The 26,403-nt window shown below is 44.5% G+C and overlaps 2 protein-coding genes across 3 annotated transcripts in view; both read left to right on the top strand.

The window, feature by feature from the left end:
* The window catches only part of LOC110530240 (neuropilin-1a), a 51,535-nt gene extending 32,690 nt beyond the window's left edge, over window positions 1-18,845 (top strand). The window contains exons 7-18 of the mRNA XM_036985814.1: window positions 4,649-4,804; window positions 5,699-5,843; window positions 6,759-6,993; window positions 7,100-7,196; window positions 8,190-8,334; window positions 9,364-9,546; window positions 9,928-9,975; window positions 11,315-11,461; window positions 11,645-11,958; window positions 14,994-15,087; window positions 15,354-15,407; window positions 15,721-18,845. Of these exons, the coding sequence (XP_036841709.1) occupies window positions 4,649-4,804; window positions 5,699-5,843; window positions 6,759-6,993; window positions 7,100-7,196; window positions 8,190-8,334; window positions 9,364-9,546; window positions 9,928-9,975; window positions 11,315-11,461; window positions 11,645-11,958; window positions 14,994-15,087; window positions 15,354-15,407; window positions 15,721-16,010 (1,908 nt within the window). The 3' untranslated portion in view covers window positions 16,011-18,845. The remainder of the gene's footprint in view (window positions 1-4,648; window positions 4,805-5,698; window positions 5,844-6,758; window positions 6,994-7,099; window positions 7,197-8,189; window positions 8,335-9,363; window positions 9,547-9,927; window positions 9,976-11,314; window positions 11,462-11,644; window positions 11,959-14,993; window positions 15,088-15,353; window positions 15,408-15,720) is intronic.
* A 7,117-nt stretch (window positions 18,846-25,962) lies between these two features.
* LOC110530238 (integrin beta-1) overlaps window positions 25,963-26,403 on the top strand; it is a 29,836-nt gene continuing 29,395 nt past the window's right edge. Inside the window, exon 1 of one of the 2 annotated variants that reach the window (XM_021613135.2) lies at window positions 25,963-26,295. The gene's annotated coding sequence lies outside the window, so the exon portion shown is untranslated. The remainder of the gene's footprint in view (window positions 26,296-26,403) is intronic. The other variant, XM_021613136.2, reaches the window with a different exon arrangement.

Below are 26,403 nucleotides of genomic sequence, written 5' to 3'. Positions count from 1 at the left end.
TGTGTGTGTGTGTGTGTGTGTGTGTGTGTGTGTGTGTGTGTGTGTGTGTGTGTGTGTGTGTGTGTGTGTGTGTGTGTGTGTGTGTGTGTGTGTGTGTGTGTGTGTGTGTGTGTGTGTGTGTGTGTGTGATCCTTGCAGCACAGGTCATGAGGGTGTTCAAGAATGACATTCTTGGAAAAATAAACATCATAAAGTCACAAACAAGACAGATTGTGATCGAGAGGCCAGACTGACTAGACTAGTTGGCATTTGGGTTGATTAAGCTCCTTCCTACACACACTGTCTAACAGGGACATGACTTCTATAATCTAGTTTGGTAAAGGTAGCAACACCCTCAGGGGGATGCTTCTTGTTGTAAATGCAGATTGTTACATGAGGCTATTCTGTAACACTACTCTACACCAACACTCCAAACACGATGAACTGAACAGACCGTGTTTTTTCCCCCAAAACAGAACTCCAGCAGTAAAGTGGTTATATTGTCTTTCAATATAATCACACTCCAATAACTCTGAACAGAGCAGGAACATGTACTTCAAGATTGCATTACTAGAACAGAATAGAATAATAATAATAGAATAGAATAGAATAATACGTCATGTATTTTAATACAACCAAATGCAATAACTGATATGAACTGATATGAAAAAAACATATTTATCAAATGGACTTCCCCCATAGTTTGACCCCAAAGCATTTTGCAAATGTGTCGCGCTTCAAATCATGGGAAGTCTGTAAATCGGGGTATATAATTACATGACCACAGAATAATGCAGTAACACAGTCTAAAGGATGGGAAGGCACCACAGTGTCCTGTTTTTGGCCTCACTCCCGAACTCTCTGGGAGAGGAAGAAATAGCCTCCCCATGGGTTTGTGTGGGGGGGGTGTGTGTGGTGTGTGCATGGGTTTGTGTGGGCTGTGTGAGTGACAGAGGACCCCTGGGAACGTCAAGCCCCAGATGGACTTGCTACTGTAGTGTGTGGGTGTGTGTGACTCTGCATGGGTTTGTGTGGGCTATGTGAGTGACAGAGGACCCCTGGGAACTGGCACTCTATGGTGAAGCTGTAGTGTTACCATAGAGCTGTACATTCCTTATAGCCTATCCTGGTAAATCCCCTAGAGTTTCTATATATTCCCCTCCGCCTTCAACAAAGTCATGGCAACCCCTTTCTAGCACACAAGCCACGCTGTTAAGACTCCTTGAGCCACTTGAACATTTGATCCATGTACTCAATGGTATTCGTGATACAATTGAGAATCATGCACAGCAGTGTAATTAAAGAGCCCGACAACAAATCTGTATAAATTAAAAACTGCTGAGATTGTTTGCCAAAGGCAAAGTCCACTTGAGTGCACATGGGCTTGAGTCCACTTGAGTACAGAGGAGTTGTGGACAGTGTCCTGGGTTGTCTTGGCACGAAAGACCTTGTTGCTCTGCTTCAGTCCCAGTCTCAAGTTGATCTCGCAACCAAACCAAAGCCCTTTATTATGATAGAAACCTCTGAGCTGAACACTCTGTCCGCCGTTTCCTATTCTATCTGACATGAACTCTGCAGCGGCCGGCCAAGCCTATTGGCCAGACTTCCTCTATGAAAGGACTGATGCTAATTACTCTCCCATATTCCTAATTACTCAACACTTGGCAGCGTTGACACTCTGTGGCTGAAAATAAAACCCTCTGCTCAGGCCTTTAATGGAGAAAACAATGGGATGCAGACACGGCTGCATTCATCAGCCGGACTGTGACTAAATGAGTTTGAACAAAAACATTGGCACATCCTTCAAAACAGGATATTGGTGTTTTTCTGGCGAGGAGAGAAAGAGCTTGTAACCAGCGCTAGGCTGCTGTGACTGACTGCTGTGACCCACTTTGTCACGAAAGTGCTGTGTCATAACTGTGGGGTTAGACTGGACAAGATCAGGACAAGAAAAGGGTTCTGACCACATGCAGGGGAAATAAAGCTACGACGTTCACTGAACAAGGTTCTCTAAAGTGACAGAGGCACTCATGGTGAGGTCAGTTGAGGGTGTGGCTTGTCGCTTTTGATCATGTTAACATATTCTACATCAGAGATGGGCAACTTTGACGGGAGTGGAGGCCACAAAAAAAACGGAACTCATCATGAGAGGCAGTGGTGGCTTGTGGGTCTGCGTGCCCACATCCATACCAGAAGATTTTGCAATTTACAAGTAATTCCATCCAATTCTACTCATTTAGCCATGGGGCGGAGAGAAAAATGTGCAGTTTTATAACTAGTTAATGACTAAAGCATACCAGGACAATTGAATTCTTCTACAGTCTTCAACCATGATGCCCAACTTTCCTAAATAAAATGCCACGCTCAGTCTATAATAAATCTTCCAGTATGATTCTGATTTGTTTTTCCTGACAAGTGGCATTGGATCATATTATGGGACCTAAATATCGCATCCTTCGTGTTGTCTCTTAGGGTGATGGGAACTCCTCCAACAGTCTCTGAGGACTCCTTTGTTTTCATCTCTTTCCGCTAACAACATTCACTCGCAGAGCAGCCAGGCCCAAATGTGTTCTACAGATGTACGGCCCTTTCCTGGTTTCCAACGTCACAGACCCGAGACAAACGTTTCTCCTCAAGCAGTACGCCTCTATAAATACTTTGTCTTTGGAGAGGAAGGAAACCTTTCCTGCATAAGCTTACTTCACAGGTTTCAATAACATGTCAATCTCACTGTAATTCAAAAACGGCCAGGTTGGGGATAAATTACGCACAGTGATGGGTTGGCAGTTTCATCCATACAGTAGCTGTGGCATCCGGAGGAAACTTGCTATCGACATGGGGCCTAGATATATCGCTTTAATATAAAAGCCAAGATGATCCAATTAAATCAGCAGACTACCTATACAGCCAAAGATTCGTCATAAAGGAGCCTAAAGCTGTAACGCTCGCTGCTGGGAGAGAGAGAGGAGGACCAAGGTGCAGCGTGGTAAGTATTCATATTCTCTTTTAATGAAAACAAATACTCGAACAGGAAATAACAAAACACGAGAACGAAATGAAAACAGTCCTGAACGGTGAAATACAAACACAGAACAGAAAAGAAACACCCACGAAACACAGGTGGAAAAGGGCTACCTAAGTATGATTCTCAATCAGAGACAACTAACGACACCTGCCTCTGATTGAGAACCATACCAGGCCAAACTCAAAACACAACATAGAAAACCCAACTCACTCCCTGACCAAACTAAAACAAAGACAAATCAAAGGAACTAAGGTCAGAACGTGACAAAAGCACACATTACTGCCAGACGACATAAAAATGTAAAAAAATGTGTCCTGGAAATAGTATCAATAAAATGTTAACTGTTGACTCAATAATAGAATTGTATGTATTGATGGCACACACGCATGAATTAGGTAAGTCATTATATTCAGCTGAAGTAAGACTAATGAAGTACTACTTGTCTGTGTCCCAGATGGCACCCTGCTCCCTACAAAGTGCCCTACTTTTGACCGGATCTCTTGTCAAAAGTAGTGCACTGTAAGGAATAGGGTTCCATTTGTGACACAGCCTCTGGCTAGCTGCACCATGCTGCGGAGTGGGCCACGCACTATAGCATACTTCATCATAACAAAATTCATCAACCTCAAAATACCTCTACCTCAAAAACATAAATCATCATTTAAACCCCCTTAAAGTAGAAGGCAGGGAGCTGCACCGTTTTTTAGGCTATAAATCAATATTATCTCAAAGACTCTCTCTAACGGTTCTCTGAAAGAAAGATGCTCTACTTCGATGACGCAAAAAAAGCGACTCAAGACAAAAGCACAGACACAAACACACCCACACTAATATCATGAAGCAACCAACCGTACTAAGCCCCACCTGGTTTAAAGTACATAAATATTTAATACATGAAGCCCAGAGCAGAAGGGTGGCCAGCAGGCAGCCCTGCCTTCCATTTCCCTGTGCCCTTGAGAGACCAGGGTGTGTGTCCCAAATGACACCTTATTCTCAATATAGAGGGCCCTGGTCAAAAATAGTGCACTATATAGGAAATAGGTTGCATCCCATTTGGGACACAGCCCTAAAGAGACCAGCTGCTCCCTGCAGCTCAGGAATTCCCCAGACAGACAATGGAGTCTCTCTCTCTCTGCTCTGCTGGCCAGGCCAGGCGGTGGAGCTCACTTCCTGTGGACCTGACCCTGCTCCCAGAGGAAGGGCCAACGCTCCTGTTTTCACCGTCAGAGGCATTATGGCCTTCCCACCGGTTCCGTCCTGTCCCCCACAATCGGCCTAACAGGCCTCGCCTTGCTCAGAAAGTAGGCAGAGGCTCTATGTTCATTCATACAGAGTGTTTTAATATGGTCAACACTGACAACCCACTTAACAGACCACATCATGAGTGGCTCTGTCAGTAGCTGCCCCCAACAGGTAGCTGGAAGTGGCTTCTGTCAGATCTTTTCTAACACGGTTAGCAGGTTAGTTGGCAACTTCCTGCCTTTAAGCCCACTGTATATGATGCTCATCCACATGCAGGACATTGAGAGTTATACTGCAACCATTATACCGTTATACTGTATTTCAGTCCTTTATCTCTGTTTTGCCTAATGCATGAGCTAACAGGGTTCAAGCTAACTGGGTGTTTTTGGTTTGTGTTGCCAGGTGGACCTGGGATTTCTCCGCTTTGTCTCAGCCGTGGGAACACAGGGCGCCATCTCAAAGGAAACCAAGAAGGAGTACTTTGTCCGCTCCTACAAAGTGGATGTGAGCTCCAATGGAGAGGACTGGGTCACAATAAAGGAGGGATCCAAGCAGAAGGTAAGACTGACTCATAAGATCATTTTTAAACCTTTTGTTTAAATTATCATAAAGGTCTTTACTGTCACCCGGCCTAGAACCCAAAGAGCAGGTAAAGGAGAAGCAAGAGAACAGTGGCCAGGACAAATTCCCCAGAAGGAAGAAATCTAGAGAGGTTATATACATGAGTAATAGAAAGACTGGGTTCAGTCTGATTTGGAAATCAAAACCACACATTTCACAATAGGGCAGATTTCTTGTACTCTGGACAACAAACACCAGGGGAATCTGTCCTATTTTACAGAACAGATTCAGACATTTCTATTTAACATATGTGACTGATGTAAACGATTTTGTCTCTATTCTTCTGGAATAAAGCAGAAGATGTGTTTCTGCTGGACATCATGATGATCTCCTTCCTCTTTTATTCTTCATCTTCTTCATCATCTTCTTCTTCATCTTCTTCTTCATCCTCTTCTTCATCTTCTTCTTCATCATCATCTTCATCTTCTTCTTCTTTTTCATCTTCTTCATCTTCTACTTCTTCTTCATCTTCTTCTTCGATTGCATCATTTTCATCTTCTTCTTCATCATCTTCTTCCTCTTATTCGTCCTCTTTTTCATCTTCTTCTTCATCCTCTTCTTCATCTTCTTCTTCATCATCATCTTCATCTTCTTCTTCTTTTTCATCTTCTTCATCTTCTACTTCTTCTTCATCTTCTTCTTCGATTGCATCATTTTCATCTTCTTCTTCATCATCTTCTTCCTCTTATTCGTCCTCTTTTTCATCATCTTCTTCATCATTTTCATCTTCTTCTTCGTCAACATCTTCTTCATCATCATCATCATCTTCTTCTTCATCTTCTTCTTGTTCATCATCATCATCATCATCATCTTCTTCTTCTTCTCCTCCAGATTTTCCAGGGGAACCACAACCCTACAGATGTGGCCAGGTCGTTCCTGCCCAAGCAGACTCTGGCGCGCTACGTCCGCATCAGACCCATGTCCTGGGAGATAGGCATATGCATGCGCTTCGAGGTTTACGGCTGCAAGACCTCAGGTACACACACACACACACACACACACACACACACACACACACACACACACACAAATGCACTCGCAAACACACACTCACACATACACACACATTTTCATTCTAATCTAGACCCTATTTACCATGCTTTCCAGTACTCTAAGAAATCTAATTAATCCTGTACTTGGCTGTGCAGAAGACAGCCTTGTGATTTAGAATAATCACTGCTTCCAAAGCCGGTCGAGGGTCATGCTAGGTAGTTATTCATTGTAAAAGTGCAATGGAAAACAGCAAAAAGGCAAGTTGAGTCATCGTACATCCAGTATTTACGATATTACTAAGCGCAGCACTTGGTTCTTCCCAGAAATCCATCCTCTCTTATTTCCCTCAGCAGGAGAACATTATAAATATGGTATTACTCTGTTCCTCATTGCAGGGCTGTGTGTGTGTGTGTGTGTGTGTGTGTGTGTGTGTGTGTGTATGTGTGTGTGTGTGTGTGTGTGTGTGTGTGTGTGTGTGTGTGTGTGTGTGTGTGTGTGTGTGTGTGTGTGTGTGTGTTGTACAAGATGATTAAGAGCTTGGAATGACACAGGGAGGATGTAGACCGTCTGTCTCTGTCCTCCAGTTATACTGCCTCTGAGTTCAGCCCAGCCACCTCGTATGATACACACACATGACCACACAAACGCGGGAGCACACACGCACACAAACACACACACACCCACACACAGGGTAGTTCCCACAAAGACAAATCACAAAATAACTCACAAAGATCTCAGGACTGAGTGTATGTGTCCCAAATGGCATCTTATTCCCTATCTGGTGCACTACTTTTGGCCAGAGCCCATGAGGACACAACCTCAATCTGATCCCTTCTCTACTTTCTTTCTCTCTCTCTCTTGCTCTCTCTCACACACACACACACACTCACAAACACAGACTACCCCTGTTCAGGCATGCTGGGGATGGTCTCCGGACAGATCTCAGATGCCCAGGTCACTGCGTCGTCGCACGCGGAGCGTGGCTGGGTACCGGAGAACGCCAGGTTGCTAACAGGGAGGTCGGGATGGACCCAGCAACAGACCAGACAGCCCTTCAGGAACGAGTGGCTGCAGGTGGACCTGGGCCAGGACAAGCTGGTCAGCGGCCTGGTTATCCAGGGAGGACACCACAGGTAGGTAGCCTAGAGGACAGAGTCGGGGGCCAGCAACCAGAGAGTTGGAACCTGTGTGTGTTTGTGTGTCTTTCTGGATCAATAAAGTTGTATTTTTATTCTATAGAGACAAGAATGTGTTCATGAAGAGGTTCAAGGTGGGTTACAGCAGCAACGGCTCTGACTGGACCATGGTGAATGAAGACAACGATGCCAAGCCTAAGGTAAGGGAAGCAGCCTGAGAATTCATGTTTGGAATTCACCTCCTCCCACAGAGACCCACTGATCAATAGAAAATCATTCCGATCATATAGGATGTTGCCAAGATTGATGTTGACAAGAGCGCAACATATCCTGTTGGTCAAGTCAAGGATGACATGTCAGTGTGTGGAAGCCATCAGCACCTAGCTGGTCCAAATATCCAGCAGTACTCCTCGTACTCCCTGTCACGGTCGCAAGACATTGAACATCCATCTATTCCAGATGGTGGGACTCCTGATTTATGGCAGACAGAGGAAGATCTTATTTGTGTCCCAAATGGCACCCTGTTCCCTATGTAGTGCACTACTTTGGACGAGGGCCCATAGGCCTCTTGTCCAAGGTAGTTTACAGCATAGAAAATGGGGTGCTATTTGGGATGCCGCCCTAGATATCCCCCTGCCCTGTTTCCTGTGTCTTTTTATAAAGCTCCTTTCCAGCCTCCAATCTTCAAAGACGAATAGAGAGGAAGTCTATTTCAGTGGCTTCAGCCATACATCCCGGCAGCATCTCAAATGGCACCCTATTCCCTATACAGTGTACTACTCTGGTCAAAAGTAGTGCACTTTATAGGGAATAGTGAGCCATTTGGGAGGCAGAGAGAATGTTTTTCAAGCTGCCACACCAGGCTTCACTTTGATTGAGGGTTTTAGAGGGAAACTTAAGAACCTAGGGCCTGGCACCATGGTGGTAGCAGGCCTGGTGTCCCGGACTCCCACTACCTGCTCACCGCACGGGCTAACCATTTTCACATGTCCTCTCGCTTTAAATAATATATTAAGGAGGAACTCATAGATCCTAGAGGTCTTCAAAGAAAGGTGTTTTGTTTTGATAGAAAGTCGATTCTTTTTCAATAGACTGGAGCCTCAAGGTGTGTGTGTGTGTGTGTGTGTGTGTTTGCATGCATGCAAGTGTCTGTGTGAATCCTAACTAACAAACGTTCCTTTTCTCTCTTCCAGATCTTCATTGGGAACCAGAACCATGACACCCCAGAGCTGCGTACGCTGGGCCCTCTGCTTACTCGCTTCCTCAGGATTTACCCAGAGAGAGCCACCCCCGAGGGCCTGGGCCTCAGACTGGAGCTGCTGGGCTGTGAGATCCAGGGTGAGATAGTGCAAACATCTCACACACACACAGTTTTGGCTTAACAACGACAGCAACAGAGTGAACAAACAGATCTTGGACCAAACTAGTGTTATTTTAAAAAATAATAAAAAATAATAATACTAATTGAACATTTATTTAACTAGGCAAGTCAGTTAAGAACAAATTCTTATTTATAATGACGGCCTAGCCCCGCCAAACCCGGACGACGCTGGGACAATTGTGCGCTGCCCTATGGGACTCCCAATCACGGCCGGTTGTGATACAGCCTGAAATCGAGCCAGGGTGTCTGTAGTGACGCCTCTAGCACTGAGATGCAGTGCCTTAGACCGCTAGTAGACCGCTTACCCTAGTAGGGAGGAAGATGAGGATCAGTTAGTGGGGTAGTGGAGGGGAGAGGAGAGGAGGTGGAAAAAAGAGGAGGAGAGGAGGGGAGAAGAGGTGGAAAAAAGAGGAGAGGGAGTGTGGTGGCTCCCTTTATCTGTCTCAATCAATATGATCTCCACATCAAAGAAAGAGCACGAGAGCATCCGAACACACACTCACTTGGGAACAAGCACACACTCACACACACTCACAGGGCCACATTGGGAAATCCACTATGAGCAATCTACTCTAATTATTTCCCCAATTCTCCTTCACACCTTGATTCCAACCCCTCTGCAGCTACCAGACTCTCCACACTTGACTCTCCACACTCCGACTTTCTGTATCGATCTTGCTACCAGTAGCAACCAGCCTCACTCCACAGTCTCATGTTACCGGATCGTTTCCTATCTCCACCCAGACCATGTGCCCTGGAAGCCTGCTTGGTTTCACCATGTCAGTGTCATTAACATCTAAAATCAAACAAATGGCCATATCCCCTAATCCAATCACAAAGGTTGACCTGTAAACTGGCTGCTTACCACAACCAAACAGCAGAGGTATCATTTCCCTGAAGGATTCTTCTCTCTCTCTCTCTCTCTCTCTCTCTCTCTCTCTCTCTCTCCACCCCACTCACTCTCTCCTCTCTCCTTCCCTCTCCAGAGCCCACAACTCTCCCACCGACCACGCCTGTAGCGATCACGTTTGCTGTGACCACGTTCGCTGCCACCACGACCGCGTCTGTGACCACGCCCGCGCCGACGTCAGAAGAGTGTGACGACGAGCAGGCCAGCTGTCACAGTGGAACAGGAACAGGAGCAGGAGGGGAGGACTACGACCCAACAGGTGCCGACCACCAGTCTCCCTTGCTCTCTCTCTCGTCATCCCACTCTCCTTCTCACACCCACCCTTTCTCTATCTATCCATCCTCATCATGTCTCGCTCACTCTTCTCTACCCTACCCTAGAGGATTTATCGTTTGTATATCGTTGTATTTTACATTTGTGTTACTCTCCTTGTGTATTCATGTTTTGTCTTTTGTTGTGGTCCCTAGGAAGAATAGCTCCTGCCTCTGCAATTACTAATGGGGATCCAAATAAACAAATGTCTATCTGTCTAATATATCTGATCTATCTATCCATCAATTGTGTTTGTATCCCTGACTGGGGGTTTGACCCACCCTCTGATCCATGAACCCCACTGACTGTGCCCATCTGTGTCTGACAGGTGACACCACAGTGGCAGACCCTATCATAGAGGGAGACCGCATACCAGGTGAGAACGTCCATAAACTGCCGGCTCATGTACTCCACCCATCCATTCATGCATCCATCCTTCTCTCCGCCTCTCTTTTGTTGTCTGTCTATAAAGCAAATGAGGCAGATCATCATGGTTGGATTTTGACATGAAATACAGAACAGGATGGTAGATTTGACCACATAATTGATGTCATCCAAACTACAGAGATGTTGCCAGATCTATGTGTGCTGTTGACCAGTGCTGGGTCCTGGTCTAATGTTGTGCGCTCTAAAATAAATAGGCTGCCATTTGGAACACAGCCGGTGTTTGGCCTTGAGATGGAAAAACATAACTGCAGAAACAGAAAAAAGAGCCTTGAGTCTCAATTAACTGAGCAAAAGAGTCATATGACAACAACCAGAGGGCACAACAACAGTTAGTTATTCTCTGAGTACTGCAACAGCGTCTGACAACAAAATAAACATTCTTTGTAAAAAAAAAAGAAAAGGAAAAAAAAAAGATAGCTAATGTCAAACATGTGTCCATAAAATGTATATAGTATGTATAAGCTGGAAGTAGAAGCCTGGGTATTATTTTTTTATTAGTTTACTCCAATTAGGGGAGGGGTGGTAGGGTTAGGGGAAAATAAAAAAGAAGGAACATATGTTTAAAATAATTTACCTCAAAATGTATGTGGGGGATTGAAAATGATGGAGACAAAAGATTGATAGAAGCCACAACCTATCTGCAATATTAAAGCATTATTTTTACTCATAGCTGTAGCGTTAATTTTGATGCTGTGATTAACCACTGCCGCCATGTTATGTTTTGTCCCAAATGGGCCCGTTATTCCCTTTATAGTGCACTACTTTTCACCACGGCCCATTGGGCTCTGCTAAAAAGTAGTGCACTATATAGGGAATAGGGGCCCATTTGTAGCTGGCATAGAGGGGATGAGAAACGAGTTTTTCGTAGTGTACATTCTGGAAATGGTTTAGTCTTCATTACTGTTCTGTTTGTGGCACTACTTCATTCTCTCTGGAAGGTCCCTTCAGTCTTCCTTCTCTCTGGTACTAAACACATGTTGGATCTGTGAATCTGTCTTTTGTTTAATATGAAATATCGTATCTAAGTTTGAGTGCCTTCAAGTTACTGTAAGAAATTGTCATTTTCCTGAATACAAATGGTGTGCTTGCTTCTTCAGCTGTTCAAAAGTATTTTCATATATTTTATTTGTTAGAGGGAAATTGGAAATGACACGTTGTTACTACCTTACCTCACTCTCTATTCACGTCGTGTAACATTAAGTTAATAATAGTTACACTTAGCCAGAGGAAACAAGCTAGGTTACTTACAAGGTTGACCTCTTTTCCAGAGTACCTGTGGTTCGCGTGTGACTTTGGCTGGGCGGACAACCCATCGTTCTGCGGCTGGACACTGGAGACGGATGCTGGTGCTGGGTGGATGATTCATACCAGCGGGGCCCCTACAGTCCACAGAGGACCCAACCTAGATCACACAGGTGAGAGGACAGAGAATACATAAACACACACACACACACACAACACAGAGTGCACACACACGACACAGAGTGCATGTGGACACACACACACACACAATAATATTACTGTAGTAAATAAGCACTATCACAATGAACATGGACTCAGAAATAGCTACTTAGCTTGTCTTTTACTGCCCTCTAAAGGAAGTCCAGGAAATTTCATCTACATGCTGCTGGCTACTGAGACCGAAAGGAAGGAGGAGGAGTCAGAGGAGGAGAGGATGGAGGAGAGGGTGGCACGCCTAGCCAGCCTGCCCGTCACCGCCCCTGATGCAGACCTGTGTGTGTCCTTCTGGTACCACATGTTCGGGGAGCACGCCGGCACCCTGCACATCAAACAGAGCAGGGAGACAGAGGAGGGACGGACTGAGGCACTGCTCTGGACTGTCAGTGGACACCAGGGCAGCCGATGGAGGGAGGGACGAGTGCTGGTGCCCCACTCTAACAAACCCTATAAGGTAAAGCACTAGGCTATAGACCTTGGTCATGAGTCTGTTAGACCTCGGGTTAGGTTCCAAATGGCACCACATTCCCTTGTAATAAACCATATGGGCCCTAGTCAGAAGTAATGCACAATATGGACCCTAGTCAGAAGTAATGCATTATATGGGCCCTATGGTCAGAAGTAATGCATTATATGGGCTCTATGGTCAGAAGTAATGCATTATATGGGCCCTAGTCAGAAGTAATGCACTATGTGGGCCCTATGGTCAGAAGTAATGCATTATATGGGCCATAGTCAGAAGTAATGCACTGTGTGGGCCCTATGGTCTGAAGTAATGCATTATATGGGCCCTAAGGTCAGAAGTAATGCACTATGTGGGCCCTATGGTCTGAAGTAATGCATTATATGGGCCCTATGGTCAGACGTGATGCATTATATGGGCCATAGTCAGAAGTAATGCACTATGTGGGCCCTATGGTCTGAAATAATGCACTATATTGTCACGATCGTTGTTGTAAGACTTGGACCAAAAGCAGCGTGGTTTGGGTTCATCATCTTTATTACGTGAACCGGCAAAAAACAATAAAGAACAAAACAAACGTGAAGCTATGCAGTGCTCAAGGCAACTATACACAAACAAGATCCCACAACAAACAGGTGGGAAAAGGCTGCCTAAATATGATCCCCAATCAGAGGCAACGATAGACAGCTGCCTTTGATTGAGAACCATACCAAGACAACCTAGAAATAAAGAAACTAGAATGCCCACCCTAGTCACACCCTGACCTAACCAAAATAGAGAATAAAGGATCTCTAAGGTCAGGGCGTGACAGTACCCCCCTCCGGCCGCAAAACCTGACTCTATAGGGGAGAGTCCGGGTGGGCATCTAGCCTCGGTGGCGTCTCCGGTGCGGGACGTAGACCCCGCTCTGCGTGCTTCGGTGGCAACTCTGGTGCGGGGATCGTCGCCAGAAGCTCCGGACCATGGATCGTCGCCGGAGGAACAGGACCGTGGATCATTGCCGGGGACTCCGGACCGTGGATCGTCGCCGGAGGAACTGGGCTGTGGATCGTCGCAGGAGGAACCGGACCATGGATCATCGCCGGAGGATCCGGACCGTGGATCGTCGTCGGAGGAACCAGACCGTGGATCGTCGCCGGAGGCTCCAGAATGTGGATCGTTGCCAGAAGCTCCAGACAGGGAACCCTCGCTGAAGGCTCTGGACTGGGAACCCTCGCAGGAAGCTCCGGACTGGGAACCCTCTCAGGAGGCTCCGGACTGGGAACCCTCTCAGGAGGCTCCGGACTGGGAACCCTCTCAGGAGGCTCCGGACTGGGAACCCTCGCAGGAGGTTCCGGACTAGGAACCCTCGCAGGAGGCTCCGGACTGGGAACAATCGCAGGAGGCTCCGGACCATGGATCATCACTGGAGGCTCCGGACCATGGATCATCACTGGAGGCTCCGGACCATGGATCATCACTGGAGGCTCCGGACCATGGATCATCACTGGAGGCTCCGGGCCCTGGATCATCACTGGAGGCTCTGGACCATGGATCATCACTGAAGGCTCTGGACCATGGATCATCACTGGAGGCTCCGGGCCCTGGATCATCACTGGAGGCTCCGGACTGGGAACCGTCAGCGGAGGTTCCGGACTGGGAACCGTCGTCGCTGGAGGCTCCGGCCTGGGATCCGTCGCTGGAGGCTCTGGACTGCAGACCGTCGCTGGAGGCCTGGTGCGTGGAGCTGGCACAGGGCATACCAGGCTGGGGAGAAGCACTGGAGGCCTGGTGCGTGGAGCTGGCACAGGGCGTACCGGGCTGTGGAGGTGCACTGGAGGTCTGGAGCGTAGAGCTGGCACAATGTGTCCTGGACAGATGACAACCTTCGCACGGAAAGTGCGGGGAGTTGGCACAGGACGCACCGGGCTGTGGAGGCGCACTGGAGACAGTGCGTAGAAATGGCACACATTGTACCGGAACGATGACACGCTCCTCAAAGCGAGTGTGGAGAGCTGGCACAGGACGTACTGGGCTGTGGAGGTGCACTGGAGACACGGTGCGTGGAGCCGGAACAGATGGTACCGGACAGATGACACGCTCCTCAGGACGAATACGGGGAGCTGACTCAGGTGGCATTGGACGGCTAACACGCTCCTCAGGGCAAATGTCTTGCCTCCCCAGCCAAACCAACAGCTCTTCCGCTTCACTCTCTTCACATTTCGCCAACCACTCCTCGAAGGTCTCTATCTCACCCCTCCGTTCACTCTCTCTCAATCTATCCAATGCTTCCTCCATAGTCTCTAACTCACCCCTCAGTGTCGCCGACAACCCCGTGTTCCTCCCCCCCCAAGAAACATTTGAAGCTGCTTCTTGGGCCTATGTCGTGGCCGCGAACCCCGATGCCGTCGCTTTCCCTCCTTCACTACTTCCGCCTGCTTCCGTGGCAGGCTTTTGTCTCCTGCCGTTATTTCGTCCCAAGTCCAGGATGTCCTCGACTCCTGGCTTTCCTCCCAGGCCCAGGATCCCTGCTCCTACTGGGCATGCTGCTTTGTCCGTTGGTGGTGGGATCTTCTGTCACAATCGTTGTTGTATGACTCTGACCAAAATGCAGCGTGGTTTGGGTTCATCATCTTTATTACGTGAACGGGCAAAAAAACAATAAAGAAAAAACTAACGTGGAGATATGCAGTGCTTAAGGCAACTATACACAAACAAGATCCCACAACAAACAGGTGGGAATAGGCTGCCTAAATATGATCCCCAATCAGAGACAACGATAGACAGCTGCCTCTGATTGGGAACCATACCAAGCCAACCTAGAAATAAAGAAACTAGAATGCCCACCCTAGTCACACCCCGACCTAACCAAAATAGAGAATAAAGGATCTCTAAGGTCAGGGCGTGATATATGTGGGCCCTATGGTCTGAACTAATGCATTATATGGGCCCTATGGTCAGAAGTAATGCATTATATGGGCCCTATGGTCAGAAGTAATGCATTATATAGAAGTGTTTCACCTATATGTTTATGTTGTTGTTGCTAGGTGGTGATTGAGGGAGTGGGAGACAGGAGCACAGGACATATCGCGCTGGACAATATCAAGATCCTGGATGGACTCACAACAGAGGAGTGTAAGGGTAAGTGTCACTGCCCTGGTCTATAACTCTCTGCTAGGGCTGCAGCCTGGTTGGAATATTCCTGGAATAAGTAGGAAATACGCAGGAAATGCAGATTCCTCCAACCAGGATTTCTAGAAAGACTTAGACATTTGGGAAAGTTACGGGAATTTTGCAACCCTCTTTGCTCTCTGGTTTTAGTGCTTTATTACACTTCTGATCCTGCTTAAGATGTGTAACAACTCAAATAACGTGGCCATTTTGGATGGGTGTTGTTCCCCCTTTAGATCCAGATATACGCGAGGCTCCTACGTCCCAGCCAACAGAGATCTGCATATACCGTAAGTACACTACCTCAGTGCTCATTCATGGTTGTAATATTTTTTAGAGCTTGTGGGTGACGAGCCTCCTAAAGTCTAACCTATGCTATGCCTATATGTATCCAGCGGTTCATAGTTTTTTAAGGCTCTTTCCATCCTTAAATAAAGTGAAGCGAGACAGGAAAGGAAGGAAGAGAGATGGTGTGCTAGACGGGCCGTGGGCCAGATTCAATCCCACACCAGCACTGGCATACATGTGTGTTCCGAAGGCAGCGGCAGGAACTGATAGACCACCCCAGGCCACTAAAGTCATTTTTTTCTGTCTCAATTTCAGCAATAGACCCGTACTACCCAGCGGTAGTGGAGAACAGCGAGCTGGGTGGCCCAGGCAACATGCTGAAAACCCTGGACCCCATCCTCATCACCATCATCGCTATGAGCGCTCTGGGGGTCTTGCTGGGGGCTATCTGTGGTGTCGTCCTCTACTGTGCCTGCTCACACGGCCACATGTCCGACAGCAGGAACTTGTCGGCTCTGGAGAACTATAACTTTGAGCTGGTGGACGGAGTCAAGCTAAAGAAGGACAGCAAGCTGAATGCACAGAACAGCTACTCAGAGGCGTAAGCTAAAGGCGTGAGCTTCCTCTGAGGGAAGGAAGCATAAGCAGCCTCATAGCTGGAGGAACTAGACCACCGGATGGAGGGTTGGGACCCAAATGGCACCGTATTCCATATATACTGCACTATGTAGGGGATAGGGTGCCCTGTAGTGCACTATGTAGGGGATAGGGTGCCATTTTGGATGCAGTCAGCCGTAGAGATGGTAGGAGGTTGTGACCGAGTCGTGATATTCTCAGGGGCTGCAGTGAAAGGAATTTACCAGTAGGGGGCACTGTGTATAAAGAAAATGTGTACAGCAAAAAGGATTATTTAGTTTTTTGGATGTTTTGTGACGTGCTTTGTTTTTATGTAATCAGATGCTGGTGTTGAGACCAATTAATATGAAAGTATTTATCATGTTTTTGTTATTTTTCTTCTGAAAATATATGATTTTTCATTTTTCTCTGAAGTCAATACTGTTTCACAGAAAGAAAGAGCATAAAAACTTTGATTCACTAACCTGACGTGCGGCTGGCTATTCAGCTGGCCATGTTATGTTTCTGTTGTATGTCGGCATCGATTTGTGCATTTTGTGCGTGTGTGAGTGTGTGTGTGTGTGTGTGTGTGTGTGTGTGTGTGTGTGTGTGTGTGTGTGTGTGTGTGTGTGTGTGTGTGTGTGTGTGTGTGTGTGTGTGTGTGTGTCCAGAGGGGTGCTTGCCCTGGCCCTAGACCTGTGTCTAGTTCCGACAGTGCCTTTTGAAAGTTTGTGTTGCCTTTTCTCTACTGATTCTGTTCATAGCAGTACATAGGCGTCCACTGGTAGTGTCTGATTCTGTTCTGATCAGAGCAGTACATAGGCATCCACTGGTAGAGTGATTCTGTTCTGATCAGAGCAGTACATAGGCATCCACTGGTAGAGTCTGATTCTGTTCTGATCACAGCAGTACATAGGCATGCACTGGTAGAGTCTGATTCTGTTCTGATCACAGCAGTACATAGGCATCCACTGGTAGAGTCTGATTCTGTTCTGATCAGAGCAGTACATAGGCATCCACTGGTAGAGTCTGATTCTGTTCTGTACATAATTATGTATAAGCATCGGCTGGTAGAGTCTGATTCTATTCCGATCATAGCAGTAAGTAGGCATCCACTGTTAGAGTCTGATTCTGTTCTGATCATCATAGCAGTACGTAGGCATCGGCTGGTGGAGTCAGATTGGCAGGACTTCATGCCATCCCCATAGTACATGACACATCCAACTTATTGTACATAGGTTTTAATATATTTGAGCGGCCTTTTATATATATAAAAAATACAAACTGCTGCAGTATCCTTTCTTTGTGCTCTCTGTATCATAGGTGATGTTGTCTGGATGTCCTCATGTATTTAATGGGTATTTTGTGTTGTTATGTTCCATTGGTGCTCTACAATGCTGCCTGGGAAAAGAGTGTGTTATTATGGCCAATGGTTATATTCGCTACAAAGGCCTAACAAGAAGAGAGTGAAGAGCCCATCGGCTGTGTCTGAAATGACACCCTATTCCCCAGAGTGCACTACGTGCCCTGGTCAATAGCCGTGCACTATATAGGGAATAGTGTGGCATTTGGGACGCAACCATACAACAGACTGGAGGGGGTGAAGCATCTCTAGGAGAGAAAAAAATGCTGCTATGACAATACTTGGGCCAGTTTCCCAGACACAGATTAAGAATCTCTTTGAGAATGCTTTTTAGTCCAGGACAAGGCTTAATCTGGGTTCTGGGGAACTGGCCCTACATGTCTATGGTGGAATGATGGACCTTGCTAGAATGAAAGATACTCTTCTGTCATGCTGTTTTCATGTACTGTAGCTCACATCCTATGCGCTCTCCTTTTGTCTGTATTGAACACTAACGTAAAGAGTTCATGCAAAACAAAGTACTATATAAAACGGCAAAAAACATGGATCCAAGGTTCAATGAATGGATGTGATGTAGCTCTACCGTTTATTCCTTCGGCCGGGGTCTATTTGAGCTTCTATGTTTCGCCTCTGTCATGTTTCCTTCATTCAGGGAACCTAGTTAGACAGATGCTTCATGGTTCTGCTTTGAGCTCTTAATGGTATTCCATATTCCACAGGATTAGAATCATTCGAATTAGAATGAGTCATTCCTGTTTCTATGGTTCCACCTCTCAAAAATGTAAGGGCCTCATGTTTTGGTGTGGTCCTCTTCAATAGGAAAGGATGCTGCAGCATTAGATGTGAAAACAATGTTGCACTGATATATTTAAAAGATCTTTGTGTTGTTTATGATATTGTTTTGTGAAAAAAAAATTGAGAGAGAGAAAGCGAGAGAAGGATAAGACAGTGTTACAGATAACTATTTTATATGGTTTCAGATGACATGATATAATTCTGAAATGTACAATTATGGAGATGTTTTTCATTATTGAAAAAGCTATACACGTCTCTTTACTTACGTAATGTTTATATTTAGTTGGTATGTTATATCACCTTGTGTTTTTGTACTGTCACAAATGTCTGTGCCATTTTTTTCTACAAAATGTTTTTTTTTCTTCAATACTGCTAAATGTAATTTGCCATCCCAGATATAAAAAAAAGGAAAGAAAAAATGATTAAGCAGTTAAGGCCTTATTGACTGATGTAATTATGTTTCTATACTTGGACCCAAATGTCCGCATTCCCTATACTGTGCAATACCTTTGTCCTGGGCCCATAGGGCTCTGGTCAAATGTAGTGCACTGTGTAGGGAATAGGGTGCTATTTGACTCCCTGGTCAGCTTCAAGACCTACGTAGTTTCTGACTGATCAATGACTACTACATTCCAAAGAATTGGATCAAATAAATGTTTGAATAAGATTCATTCTTTCAAGTGGGTTCAGTTCAAAGATAAGGGGCAAATCCTAACTTCCATTTATGTCTAATTTACAGTGCCTTGCGAAAGTATTCGGCTCCCTTGAACTTTGCAACCTTTTGACACATTTCAGACTTCAAACATAAAGATATAAAACTGTATTTTTTTGTGAATAATCAACAACAAGTGGGACACAATCATGAAGTGGAACGACATTTATTGGATATTTCAAACTTTTTTAACAAATCAAAAACTGAAAAATTGGGCGTGCAAAATTATTCAGCCCCCTTAAATTAATACTTTGTAGCGCCACCTTTTGCTGCGATTACAGCTGTAAGTCGCTTGGGGTATGTCTCTATCAGTTTTGCACATCGAGAGACTGAAATGTTTTCCCATTCCTCCTTGCAAAACAGCTCGAGCTCAGTGAGGTTGGATGGAGAGCATTTGTGAACAGCAGTTTTCAGTTCTTTCCACAGATTCTCGATTGGATTCAGGTCTGGACTTTGACTTGGCCATTCTAACACCTGGATATGTTTATTATTGAACCATTCCATTGTAGATTTTGCTTTATGTTTTGGATCATTGTCTTGTTGGAAGACAAATCTCCGTCCCAGTCTCAGGTCTTTTGCAGACTCCATCAGGTTTTCTTCCAGAATGGTCCTGTATTTGGCTCCATCCATCTTCCCATCAATTTTAACCATCTTCCCTGTCCCTGCTGAAGAAAAACAGGCCCAAACCATGATGCTGCCACCACCATGTTTGACAGTGGGGATGGTGTGTTCAGCTGTGTTGCTTTTACGCCAAACATAACGTTTTGCATTGTTGCCAAAAAGTTCAATTTTGGTTTCATCTGACCAGAGCACCTTCTTCCACATGTTTGGTGTGTCTCCCAGGTGGCTTGTGGCAAACTTTAAACAACACTTTTTATGGATATCTTTAAGAAATGGCTTTCTTCTTGCCACTCTTCCATAAAGGCCAGATTTGTGCAATATATGACTGATTGTTGTCCTATGGACAGAGTCTCCCACCTCAGCTGTAGATCTCTGCAGTTCATCCAGAGTGATCATGGGCCTCTTGGCTGCATCTCTGATCAGTCTTCTCCTTGTATGAGCTGAAAGTTTAGAGGGACGGCCAGGTCTTGGTAGATTTGCAGTGGTCTGATACTCCTTCCATTTCAATATTATCGCTTGCACAGTGCTCCTTGGGATGTTTAAAGCTTGGGAAATCTTTTTGTATCCAAATCCGGCTTTAAACTTCTTCACAACAGTATCTCGGACCTGCCTGGTGTGTTCCTTGTTCTTCATGATGCTCTCTGCGCTTTTAACGGACATCTGAGACTATCACAGTGCAGGTGCATTTATACGGAGACTTGATTACACACAGGTGGATTGTATTTATCATCATTAGTCATTTAGGTCAACATTGGATCATTCAGAGATCCTCACTGAACTTCTGGAGAGAGTTTGCTGCACTGAAAGTAAAGAGGCTGAATAATTTTGCACGGCCAATTTTTCAGTTTTTGATTTGTTAAAAAAGTTTGAAATATCCAATAAATGTCGTTCCACTTCATGATTGTGTCCCACTTGTTGTTGATTCTTCACAAAAAAATACAGTTTTATATCTTTATGTTTGAAGCCTGAAATGTGGCAAAAGGTCGCAAAGTTCAAGTGGGCCGAATACTTTCGCAAGGCACTGTATATTTACAGTGGGTTCCATAGCAGACGACAAGGGACGTTGAAACATCGAAATCCTTTCATTTTCAATAGAGGGAAGCGAAGTGGGCTGGGGCGTGAACAGGGCCAAAATTGAGGATAGCTGAATTTTATGCAAGTACTCTGCCATTGACCAATCACTTTGGCTTCCAGCCTCTGCTAGTACCTAGCATGCTTTTTGTTTGTTAGCACCCACATGAGGGTGACGCTAGTGTGGCTATATGATTTAATGCTGATAGTGGAAATCCCCTGTTAGCTCTGGATTCAATCAATATTGCAAAAAAATCCACGTTAAAATGTAAAGGTCATTTCATAATGAGCCGACATATGCAACATTTACCTTGAATGCAGTCTCCGCGGACGCGGGAACCCTACCTTTAAATTTCAAACGCGGATCTTCCGCAATACTTCTGCTATATGGATTGAATCCAATATAAATTAGACTTAAATGGAAGTCAGGATTTTCCCCATCTACGGACTTGTCTCTTTCTCGTGTGGCCTGTGGAATTTCTACATTGAACACTGGAGGACAGTGTTGTATAAAACGCTTTGTATTGCAAAGGCTGTAGCATTACCTCCCCCAAATCAATGGCAACAAATCAAGAGCATCATCACTCAGTTTCTCATTCAGTAGATTAGGGCATACATGATCAAATAAAGTAATTACCAGCGCTACTCAGTTCCTGTAAAGTTCAGTTGTTGCAGGTAGAGAGAGATACCATTTCCTGAGAAAGCCACCATGATTAAGTGCCATCACCCCCATAGAGCTATCATGCATAGAGCTAAACTTAATATCACCATAGAGCTATACTTAATATCACCATAGAGCTCTACTTAATATCACCATAGAGCTCTACTTAATATCACCATAGAGCTATACTTAATATCACCATAGAGCTATACTTAATATCACCATAGAGCTCTACTTAATATCACCATAGAGCTATACTTAATATCACCATAGAGCTATACTTAATAAAGGCTTTATTCTTCCACCAATACACACCAAAGACAGCATTGAATGCTGAATGTACAGCAATGTAAGGCTGTCCTCAAAGCCCAAAACAAGGAAAAGGCATTTTCCTGAGAATGTCCTTTAGAACCACACTTCCCACTGACAACACTTGATAGGGCAGGCCTACCAAAAGATGTCCTATTTGTGCTTCTCTCTCTTAGTGGGTTTGCTGCACTCTGTGTGACCTGACATTCCTCCCTGGTTTAGACAACATATGTTTTTAACATAACTTGTGCACTGGAACTGAGGACCTAAACACAAAGTACAGATATCCTGATTGGGCATTTTTTAATGACAAAAGACAAACAAATATGACAAGCAACGTTTGAAATGTTGTTTTGGTTTTGACTAATTATTTGGCTGCACAATAACATTATCCTAACATCATCAACTACATTGATTAGAATACAAAGGACTATCATTCTGTGTTAATGTAATCTCTTTCACTTGCAGCTTAATTGGAACCTAGATTCATTTATCATTACTTATTCATTGATAATTTACTCATTTAATTGAATTATAATGTATGACTCATACATTAGCCCTGATTAAGTTAAACATGTATTAATTATAGGATGGTAATTAGGAGGTACTAGATGAGTGGCTGATGATTTGGGGGAGAGATCCCTGTTGCTTCATGTGAGTGTTATTTAGCCACAGGGGGGATCAAGAGCAGCTGTGCAGTCATAGGTTGATGACACAATGTCTAAATGTGTGCAGATCTAGGCTGGTGGCAAGACCCCCAACATTTTTAGATACCCCTAACCGAGGTATAACAAATCACAACCATGTTTTACCATATCTCTAAGGTCTCCCATAAATTAAATGAATGGTTGTGTAAAAATGTTTGACCGCAAACGTGGTTACATTTATACTGTAGATGTTGTGACACACCCACTTAACCCTAGCAGAGCAGAATAATGAGCTGTGGTGTGATCAGTTTTCATTTCTACAATTCAGTATAGGTAGTAAACAGATGCAGCTTGTATACTAAATGAGACCCATTGACTAACTGGAATGTTATCCCAGCCTGAATAATGGAGGGATAGTAATGGGGGGATAGTTGGTTGTCTGGTTGTGAAGGAAAGTCTGTGAAAGTGCTGTCACAGACAGACTTGCCTTTAGATCTTTCCAACGCCTAATTGGCCTGTGGGTGGAGTTTCTTATGTTGAATGTGGCCAAATGTCCTTCGGGTCATATTCCTTCGGAAGTCCGGCAGGATGATAATTTGGCCGATATTAACTGTGGGTGGTTGGCATTGATTACGGACTGGAGAGTGACATAACCTGTGAGGGTTATTTAGAAGTTAGTTAGAGTGTAGCTAGGTCATAGACTATGACTAAGAAGCATTGGTTATGAGGGACATAGTTCAGCTCCACACACATATACATTTGATGAGTATCCCTGGGCTTTGATGGACAGTAAAAGGGTTGCAGAGGAGGTGGAGCAGATCAAGCATGATGCACAAAGACCACTATCTCACAGTCAATCTCCATCCACCATAAATGATTACATACAGCAAGTTTTACTATTCTAAGGCGCCTCTTGTTTGCCATAAATGGGGCATATGTTCTTGTTGGGATTACTGCAGTTTCCAAGACCAATGCATGAGTCACCTCAACATGAAAGCTCATACTTCACATGCGAGACCAGTTCAGGTGTCACATGGGCTAGCCAGCCATGGTTGGTAGCGAAATAGGTTGCAAATGAGGTAATGCACGCCAGCAATTTCCAGACGGCATTTTGGCTGTTGAATGGCAGTCCAGTTCCATAGCGTCTCTGTCTCTAGTAACTGCCTGAGGGGAGGACTGACGGTGGAGTGGGCCTATCAAGGACAGTTCTGGAATATTCAGGGTGGCATTGACATTGGAGAAGTGCAATTCCTATGAAATGTGACGGCCCATTTCTTGTCAATGCGTGTCAGGTTGTGTTGGTTCATTGTAGTGAACACCAACGCCTTATGCAGTTGTCATGTGTGGTTGCATCCTCCGCATGCACCATAACTGTCACCAAGTCAACATATACGGCAACTCCAGGGCAGACAGCCAGGATGGTCTGGAAGAAGCAATGCGCCAGCTGAGCCCAACCAGGATAAAAGTGCACTGGAACATCCCAATGTGCATCAAAAATGCAGTGAGCCAGGAGATGGTCATGTTGGATTAAGGCAGATGGATTGGACTAGCAATGAATCAAAACGAACTTCTAAATGATAAAGAGGTGACTTAAGATCCCAATACTGGAGAGGCAAGTTGTTAAGCTAGGGAAGAGGGTGTCAGAGTCCAGGGTGGGATTCCCGTTCCTTTCGTTTCATCTTTAAAGAGGCTCGTGACTTGGAATATTTGGCGTTTCCATGCCAAGCAGTCTGCTGCCGTTTTATATATCCAGACAAAGGTGTTTGAGTGTATATGGTGGGCATATTGGATTCCTAACATAGTTGAAGTACACAAAAATAGTATTGAGTACAGGTCATAAGTACAGTGCACAAATCAGAAAAATGTATCTAATTTAGCGTATACTTATACAGCCGATTAACCCACCATTCTATGTTAAGGTTTCAGCTATATTGGATTTTGGACGCCGTATTGTATTTGGCGTCAAATCTAGGAGAGGGGGGGGGGGGGGGGGGCTAACATAATTGCAAGAGTAGGGGCTAAACATACTGTAAAAAATCCACCTTAGACTGGAAAAAATGACAGTGTCTGAGCCCACTTGCCTAAGAGCTGATTACAATAGTCACAAGATCAAACAACTGTATGCATTTTTGTCAGGCAGGACCATACAGGGAGTTTTTCCTAGTCACCGTGCTTCTACATATACATTGGTTGCTGTTTGGGGTTTTAGGCTGGGATTTTGTAGAAGCACTTTGTGACATCGGTTGATGTAAAAAAGGGCTTCATAAATACATTTGATTGATTGATTAGATTGATACAGCAGTGAATTAAAGCAGTTTGTCTATTTAACAGCAACCAAAAAGTGAAGTTTACATTCATCATAAACATTCAGAGTTTATATTTCTGACGATTGTATCTGTGTGTTTACAGGTATTAAAATATCCAAATGTTGTCTGTTTGTGTATGTCGAGCTGACAACTGACTACTTGCAATTTTGGGATACAATATTTATTAATTGAACCACTTTTGCAGTAAAACATTTTTATACAACCGTCCTTTTCTTATATGGGATAACTTAGAGATATGGAAACATGGTTGTGCTTTGTTAAACGATGGGTAGGGGTATCTCAATAGCGGAAGTCCTTTTTGAGGATATGCCACTAGGCTTATCGTCACTGTTCTCACTTGACTATGCACACACACTCATTCCGAGAACACATCATATCTTTTATAATAATGTTTCACAGAGGAATACATCAATTTAAACCTGTATTATGCAGAGCCCTGCTCAGTGTCAGTGATGTGTCTTGTCTTGTTTTTCAGTTTACACCACCTAGAAAATACATTGTAACTCTTTTATAATATATTTCACTTAGCAGACCCATTTATCCAAGGTGAGTGACTTACAGTCATGCTTGCATACATTTTTTTTACGAAAAAAGGGAGCAAACTTCTTTAGCAGACTCAAAGTAAGGCAGCATAAATTATGTTGTCTTACAAACAAACAATGCTCTGCCAAGTAAACAAGAGGGTCATTAAAGCTTCCTGTTTGGTCACTGATCACATACACAACATGAACAACCCAATAGTGGTTTCACTAAACTACAGTGTCTCTCTGGAGGAGTTTACTATTGTTTTTCACTGAGCAACATTCAAAAAATTGTGTTTGAGAGTATAGTCTCACGTTTGATCTCCAGAATGTCTGCTCTCTTTCTTGAGGTAAGAGCGTTGAATCATCACTTAGTAACAGCAGTTATCAGTAGGTAGGACCGGAAGCCTTCCAGACAAGTTATAATGTGTGTCATATATTAAACCATCCTTATCTAAGTAAATACAACTTTGTATCTAAACAAATTACAGCGTGTGTGTGTGTGTGTGTGTGTGTGTGTGTGTGTGTGTGTGCGTGTGTGCGTGCGTGCGTGCGTGCGTGCGTGGACATGTTTAACTTTACTTGTGAGGACCTTAATTCCCCACAAGACTAGTCAATTATTTATTTTTTACCAACTGGTGACATTTTGCTGGAAAAAGGCTATTTCTAGAGTGTTTACTTTTAGGGTTAAGGATAGGTTTTGGGTTTTTAGGGTTAGGCCTAGGTTAATGGTTAGGTTTAGGGTTGTGTTAGGGTAAGTAGGAATTTGAATGGCAATCAATTGTGTGTCCCCACAAGGTTAGTAAAACCAGACTGCGTGTGTGTTTGAAGTGCTCAGGGTCAGTAATGTTACTTAGGAATAGAAGGGTTCACAGGTCTCCTCCATTGCCCTCCAAGTAGAGTCGGTATTTCCTGTGTGGGCGGTCCTAGATAAGAATAAGTGACTGTAATTCGTCGTCCACTTTGTTGAAGGAAAAAATATTTCGCCCTAGACTGAGGATCTATTGTAACGTGTTCGGGCGAGCTGCCCCTAGTAAAATAATTTACATCCCGCTTTTCCTCGACTTTTTTTTGTATTTTGAACGGGGCAAGCATAATTTTTAACGGATAAGGCACATCACTGACACTTTGCAGTATTTCCTTCCGTGAATAACAGTTTTTTTTCTTTAGAAAAAGCGCACGGGATACTTCTTTTTCTCAGTAAATGCTGCTCTGAAATTATAAACAAAGACAAAAACACGAGTCAAGGTAAGATTCTATACTTTATTTTCTCAAATGATTGTCCAGCATTTATTGGTTAGGCTATGCCAAAATTGTATAAGCTACTGACATTTTCAAGGGATTCGACAAAGGGTA

Source organism: Oncorhynchus mykiss, chromosome 8 (assembly GCF_013265735.2).
Source record: "Oncorhynchus mykiss isolate Arlee chromosome 8, USDA_OmykA_1.1, whole genome shotgun sequence".
NCBI classification, from domain to species: domain Eukaryota; kingdom Metazoa; phylum Chordata; class Actinopteri; order Salmoniformes; family Salmonidae; genus Oncorhynchus; species Oncorhynchus mykiss.
This window is presented reverse-complemented; position numbering and strand designations above follow the sequence as displayed.